At 41.4% G+C, this 7,734-nt stretch overlaps 1 protein-coding gene across 1 annotated transcript in view; it reads left to right on the forward strand.

The window, feature by feature from the left end:
- Positions 1-494: 494 nt before the first annotated feature.
- The window catches only part of LOC109472045 (ubiquitin carboxyl-terminal hydrolase CYLD-like), an 18,979-nt gene continuing 11,739 nt past the window's right edge, over positions 495-7,734 (forward strand). Inside the window, exons 1-5 of the mRNA XM_019771619.1 lie at positions 495-1,213; positions 2,023-2,358; positions 4,296-4,422; positions 5,384-5,464; positions 7,348-7,429. Coding sequence (XP_019627178.1) covers positions 746-1,213; positions 2,023-2,358; positions 4,296-4,422; positions 5,384-5,464; positions 7,348-7,429 — 1,094 coding nt within the window. The 5' untranslated portion in view covers positions 495-745. The remainder of the gene's footprint in view (positions 1,214-2,022; positions 2,359-4,295; positions 4,423-5,383; positions 5,465-7,347; positions 7,430-7,734) is intronic.

The raw sequence follows: 7,734 nt of genomic DNA on the forward strand, positions 1-7,734 counted from the left end.
CTTTCTTCTGTTCTTTTGTGTAATTTGACCCTACCCTATGAACGTTCGGTAGCCCCCTTTCTATATATAAATCTTGATTCTTTGGACTTGTAGCAAAACATTCCATCAAAACAGATGGTCTCCATCCATCTTTCGACAGGCAAACCAAGTAAAGATTAGTTTTTGTGCGATTGAAATGTGTGATGGATGTTCTTCAAACGCGTGAAAAAAATTACATTTTAACGTTACCTCTGTACAACACTTGATGAAAGGGAAGGCATTCAATTTGGGATGGTGTTTGAATTTGATTGAGAGGCATTGTGAGTTGTTAAAAGTAAATAAACAATGTATTGTTCCAGTAATTGTCCTTTCTCAATGAGGAACAGGTGTTTTAGTCTCCTTAACTACCTAAAGATGCGAAAAAGTCTTTGTACCTTTCCAGTTTCGGTGCTTTGAGATGAGTGAGTTAGGGGAATCCCCTTGACGTCATGCTATTAGTATAGACTTCGTGGCTAGACGAGGAAGCATTCCGGAAAATTCTAGGTGACTCAGGGTCACACTTGGAGAAAATCTATAGGTACCTGGCGGCGATTTTACCGACTTCAAATTTGAGATCAAGTTGCAGTCAAGACACACGCCTTCAGCCTGCGATGACGTCATCACTAGGTGATTTCCAGATTCGGACGCCATCTTGGTTGGTTTGACCGAAAGTTGGGTGGTGAAAAAACGTTCAAAATTTGCAGTTTACAGGGTTCGCCGACAAACCATGGATAACCGGGCCGGTGGGCAGAAGTTCATTCTTCTCAAGGACCACACGGTGAAGACTAAATCCAGCCGCTTGAGCTCCCTAGCGCTGCACCACCACAGGGACCAGCTCACGCAGTCCTTACCAGGGTCGCTTTTCGAGGCTATAGAGGACCCAGATACAGCCAGAAACGGCAAGAAAATAACGTTACGCTCTCTGGAGAACCATAACTTGATTCTAGAGTGTCCCACGAAGGATGTTGCGGCTATTACAGGACAGGAAGCGGACTTACTAATCGCCATACCGACGTGTAAAGACAGGTTTGTGTTGTATGAGGACAAGGAACGTTTGGAGGAGGGGCTTCAGATTAACGTGAACTCAGTGGTAGAAGTTTCCATCCAAGGAGTGCCCACAGATGTGCCAGGGATTGTCAGATACAGGGGAAACGTACCGGGATTCTCCGGGATCACGTTTGGAGTCGAACTATTGGTGAGTTTTGGTCAAAATCGCGACGTTTCCATCGCTAAGGACTTTGCCCCCCTCCCCACCTTTCGATTGCTTTTATTACATTACCTTTGTACTGCTTTTGTTGACGTATTCTTTCGCTAGTTACGCACTGTCGTAGACAACTTCTTTTCTTAATTTTTACTAGAAAAGCAACGAAAATTGTTCCCTTATTCTTGTAGAAATGTCAATAAGCTATTGTAGGAATGTAACATCTGGTAGTGCAGACAAATTTTTGTATATGCATGAGAGTGCAGATATGCTAGGACGGGTTTCTGGTTGATCGACCAGTAACTTTTGGGATTCCCCTGACGATATTTTCACGTGATCTAGTTCAGCTTAAATCCGGAACTGTTCTCATTTAAAAGTACACAGGAACTGATACCAACCATAGAAATGTTTTTAAGGTCTAGAACTTGGTGTTTCAGGTACATAAACATTAGTTGAAACACTGGCCAATCTAATTCTAAATTTGGAACGTCATTTGACCTCATTACCATTAGTTAGACTTTGGTAGAACCCCCCACATTTCTACTTGTGATGAAACAGAAAGAGAAAGACAGCCAGGGAATAAATGGTGGTGCATTTAAATGTCTTGGCATTTTGTTGGCAATGGTCCAGCTACACTTGGACCAAAGCCAGAGTCTTCTACTGTTCTAGATCTTTTTTCTTAACAAGTTTCTTGTAAAAATGTAGTGATAATATCTTCAGTCTCCTTTAGTATTCGTTCATAGTTTAAAATGTTTGTATCCACACTTTGTGTACATCAAGCCTTGCCTGTATTTTCACCACAGGACTCCAAAGGAAAAGGCACGAGTGACGGCACATTTAGAAGAAAACGGTTCTTTACCTGCCCAGAAGACTGCGGCGTTTTTGTAGCTCTAAACAAACTGCGTCTACGTCGAGATGACCACCTACGAGACCTTCCCAACAGCGCTTCTAAGAAAACGAACGTCTCCAAAGCCGTTCCCCTAACGGAGAAGGAACTGTCGGAACTGCCGCTGAAAGTCGGCATGAGAGTTTTTATATTTACAGAAGTAAACGGGAAGGAGAGTCAAGAAGGGGGTGTGGTGAAGTATGTAGGAAAACTGCTGAAGCATGGAGGGGACATCTACGTTGGGATTGAACTGGTGAGTATGGTGGTGTGAAACATGTCATTACTCCTACTTTACTAGCTTAAGGAAGGTATTTTCTTAAAGCTCCCAGAGAGAGAGTAACCAATAGACCATGTCTAACAAACATCTAGGTGTTAAACAAAGACATCAGCAATAACAATGTCTGTTTTGTTGTTGCATTGTCAACACAATAAGCAAAATGCTGTGAATGGTTCCAGGATTTTCATGATGTAATGTCTGGGTAGGTAAGGAAGTGATTTGATTTGTCAAAAAAGACTTCCTTTTCAGACTGTGTGTGTGTTTAAACGAACTTGACCTTGAATTTTTTTTCGTTTATACGATAAAACTAGTCAAGATGTGAAACTTGGCCAAATTTTATCCCACAAATCCAAGCGGTTGCTGAGATTTCGGCAACTTTGCACTTCGGCACCTGTCGTAGGGCTAGGTCCCGTACAAGGCCCTAATGACGGGCCATTTAATGGTCTTCTTATCAGGTCAAATTTACTATTCCAGCCGACTTTTTCTGGCTAGCGGGTATCATTGTTGTATCCTCTCACGTTCAGAGTGATTTGTAGTTAGTATAAGCCGTTTTTACGGCAGAAAAAGGGGGGGGGGTACGCGTTCTCTGGCCAGTGGGGAACTCCCATAGTAAAGCATAGGGGACGGTCCTAATGGCCGTTGCCATGGCAACGGAGGTCTGACGGTGAAATAAACTGGTGTATTTTACCTGAACCGACGTCAGTACCAGATATACTAAGCAAATTTCACCGAATTTGACACGGTTAATTAATTCCCGTGGGGGTTCAAGGCGGCACAACACAGTATTATCCCTATGGGGATTTCTATAGTTAAGGACCCCAAAGTAACTCACTTCGACTCACTGAAAATCATAGTAGGGTGCACAAGCAAGGTTCAAAATTTTGATTATGTTTAATTTCAGGGTATAGTGTACAAAATATGTGAAAATGAGCTTAGATTTGCCGGCTAGTTCTCTTCTCATGCCCTCTTTTATTAGCGCCACTGCGGAGGTCATGGAACTGCAGCCGACGCACAGTACTAGGCGGGACAAGTATCCAAGCGCAAATCTACGCCGACTGAACACGCACCATAATTCAACTTTTACAGTCTCAAAACTGACGTATTCCTCTAACATTTAACACAGGTTCTATCTCGATACCATGCACAGAACAATCTCTGCACCCTTCTCTAGTATTGTGCAGCACTACTTTATGCCCGGACTACTTTTGACTACGGGGTTCGCCCATAAATACTGTGTTGTGCGGCCTTATGTGTGTGTGTGGGGGGGGGGGGGGTTAGGTGTGTGAGTGTGTGTGTGACTGTGTATGTGTGTGTCTGTGTGAGTGTGTGTGTGTGTGTGTGCCTGTGTGTGTGTATGCTTGGTTAAAAACATGAACCATGGCACAGACATATTCAAGTAGTAACTCTATGTAGTTACTACATATACTTGAAACCATATCAATCAAGTTTTACCTGAATTGATTTGAGGGTGAGAAAAGAAGAGAAAAACCTCAGACTAGATCATAGATGTTCCAGTTTAGCATATCAACCTTTTATTTTTAAAGAGCTGAGAAACATTACATAAAATTGTTGTGGCCCAAAGTTGAAGACTTGTTGAACCATTATATGATTATAAAATTGGTTTAGCCCAAATCTGAATCCTTGTTGTTCTGCCAGGATAACCCTGTAGGAAATGGCTCACAAAAGAAGAGAAAAAGTTCAGACGTGTTTCTAGTTTAGCATAACCTATTAAAGAGCTGAGAACCACTACATAAAATCAGCATGGCCCAAAGCTGAAGCCTTGTTGTTCCATTGTATGATTGTAAAATTGTCGTGGCCCAAAGCTGAAGACTTTTGGAACCATAATTTATATAATATAATTATAAGATTGTTGTGGCCTACAATGTAAATCTGAAACCTTGTTGTTCTGTCAGGATAACCCAGTAGGAAATGGCTCGGGTGTGTACGAGGGAGAGAGACTGTTCCACGCCAGGAAGGACCATGCAGCACTGGTGCCTCTGGGAGGGGACATACCTGCCGAGTGTATGGGCGGAGATGAAGGTAGGGCAAAGATTATATATGTGTGCCTTTGTAGAAGGAGGATATCTTTTTCTTGCTCTGTTTCTTCTTCTTCTCCAAACACGTAAGATCAATCACCTGGACCAGATGGCTGCCACCATGGTACCTGGTGTTGTAGTAGACATCCTGCGGTGTTGGATTACATTATGTAGCAAGTGGCAGGAGTTGGAGGGGCTGGTCACCAAAGTTACCTTTCTAGTTCAACATTGTTTCAATACGCACAGCAATAGATGACAATAGATGATAATAGATGTAAATGTATAATTTGTAATCAGTATATGTGTGTGTACAACAATGTGTAAATGGAGACTGAGTGAGTGAATGAATGTAAGACAGAGTCTAGACTAGAATGCTGGTTCCTTTTTTCAGCAAGTTTAATACTTACAACTAACAATTTACCAATGTAAAGTACTTTTCTTACTGCATGTATTTGTGAGGAGTACAAATATACTACAGTGGTCGAAATCCTTTTTTCAGTGCTCTGCAATATTGCAGAAGAGTCAAAATTTTGTTCTGCAATTTGGAAATACTTTCTGCAAATACACAAGCCTCTATACTACAATCTTGCAAGTTTATAAGCATGAACTATTGATTGATATGCAAATTAGTGAAGACAAATTTTTGGAAGTCCAAAAGGAAACAAAAGATAGACAAGTCCAGACAAGGTTGATGCAAATTAGTGAAGAAGCTCCTGTTGTTTCAGAACAGGAGCTTAAGTGTTGTATGTTCTTGGGGCCAAGAGCGCCAAATCCCAAGTGCCAATTTTTCCTGCTGCAAAATTGCAGATTGTATAAATTTTTTCTGCAATCTTTGAAATCTATCTGCAGATTGCAGACTGCAGACAGGTATTTCGAACACTGTACTAGAATATACTATATTACTTTAACTGTGATACGCATGTATTTTACAACTGTGCCTAACTCCATGTTCATGATTGCTCCAGTGTTAGAAGATAGAAACAAGAAGCTCCACAGAAACGGAAGCTACAATGGAACAGATGGGCATTACAACAGTGGAAGACAAGGTAGGACTTAAGCATTGCCTTCCCTGTTTCTGTTTCTCTAATTATAAAGTTTTGAAATCACTTACTAGAATAAAATTATTTTGAAACTGTCAGACATTTCAGGTAGCATCCACTACCTTTTGTCAGTGACTGAAAAAGACATGTTTCTGATTTATACATGGGCGATAGGCCACCGAGTTTTTGTTGAGATCGCTGTTGCTTTGTTTTATGAACACTCGTATACTGTGCACTCCGTACAAGCTTAAGATTCCCGATAATCATACACTGAACACAAACACTATGAACACGGTCCGTTGAAAGGATCCGAAGAGTCATGAACTCAACACATAACACCGTGAACACTGTCCGTCGAAAGATTCCCGAGAATCATACACTCATCACATAACACCGTGAACACGGTCCGTTGAAAAATTTCCCTAGAATTCTCTGTACAATGAACCATACATATATAATACATACTGCTGGGTACTTGGTCCGCTGAATCATACAATAAAAGCACACTCATTACTCAGCTGTTACATTGGCGTTCAGGGTAGCGCAAAGGCCGACGGGAATAGAACAGGTTTCGCAAACTCGAATGCATTCGCAAAACCGCTGCTCGACTCGATAGAACCCCAAGCCGGGGCTAGCGCTAGCGGCGATAACTTCAAAAAGATGACAGGGTAGGAAACACCTACCCGTGAACTGCGTTACCAACTGGGGTGGCAGCAAAAATGTGACTTAGAATCACGTTCGGCGTGAAGTCCCTGCCTCCCCAGACTCAGAAAACAACGATATAGTACATTTTAGAGATATTGGGCACAAATACACTTTCCAAATCTCATGCCTGGGAAACATATGTAGAACTGAAAACATGTCGGTGGGATTTGTGGACGTGTTTAGAGTACATTTACACATAGCATGTCAAGACTCTTGTCGGGTGATGTAGCCAGTTGTGTGCGTTTACATTTTAGAACCGCGCGGGAAATGTGGGCCTATCGTGCGTCTGATTGGCTAGCGATGATGTCATTGACCTGTACAGCAGCGACCTGGTAACGCAGTTCGCCGGAAGTTGGACTTTACAAAATGCTTCATATCTTCTTTAAAATATGGTATCATACCCCCAAAAAGTTTACATGGCTACTTAGTTACCCTTGATTATAGATAGTATCAAGTACTTTTATTTTCCTTATGGCATTTCGCAGAAAATAAGGTCTTTTGAAATGGCATTTCGCACCTAGTGTATACTAGTACTAAGTACCTAACCAAGATGAAGCGTTCGGAAGTCGCTGTTCGGCTCTCGGCAATCTTCGGGAGACTTCGGTATCTGTTCGTATGGTTCTTTGGAATCCTCATCAGTTTGTGACCGTGTTCAGTGTACGTATGATTCTAGGGAACCTTTCAACGGGCCGTGTTCACGGTGTTATGTGTTATGTGACTGTATGATTTTTGGGAATATTTCAACGGACCACTGTATTGTGATGGCAACGGGCTGAATGAGTAGACACAGTGTATGTTCTAACATGCACGAAACAATAATAAGGATTTTATTTAATGGTTTACAAAACAATGTAACGTTACATGTATTGTTAGATCTCAACAAAAACTCGGTGGCCTAGCGCCTGTGATTTATACCTGGTTACAACTTGCTACAAACTTAAACTTTTAACGTTTCACCTTCAAACCATCCTTTCTGCATGTATTCCCTAGTCATAACTTACTCTTTGACCTTGCAGTGAACTTTTTAACTTCATCTCCTAATTGTAACTTGATCTTGAACAAAACCTTACAGTTTTCACTGCTGAACTTTCCCTTCTGCCAGTATTCCCACAATGTAACTGGCTCTTATACAAGCCCTTGCAGTGTACTTTCACTTTCAAACTTTCCCTTCTCTGTTCCTTCAGGTGCTGCAGGTGGGAGTGACTCCATCCCCTCCGGATCCTTGGGGAGAAACTTTCTTCAGGAGCAGGCAGAACTCCTTAACAGGTATGTCCGGACATGCACCCAGACGTTGTGCCCTTGGGAAAGGCACTTAACATGCATTTCCCCCTCAGTTAGAGGGCTCCTGGGCCCTATTAGGGTTTGGGCTGGTGTTAGGAAGAGCATCCAGCCGTAAAAATCTTGCTTCAAAAAAATACTTGTACTTGGTCTAACCCCCGGTTGGGGAAAAAATGACGTTAAATTCGGTTAAAAAAAAAAAAAAAAATAAATATATATATATATATATATATATATATATATATATATATATATATATATATATATATATATATATATATATATATATATAT

Source organism: Branchiostoma belcheri, unplaced genomic scaffold, assembly GCF_001625305.1.
Source record: "Branchiostoma belcheri isolate BF01 breed outbred unplaced genomic scaffold, Haploidv18h27 scaffold263, whole genome shotgun sequence".
NCBI lineage: Eukaryota > Metazoa > Chordata > Leptocardii > Amphioxiformes > Branchiostomatidae > Branchiostoma > Branchiostoma belcheri.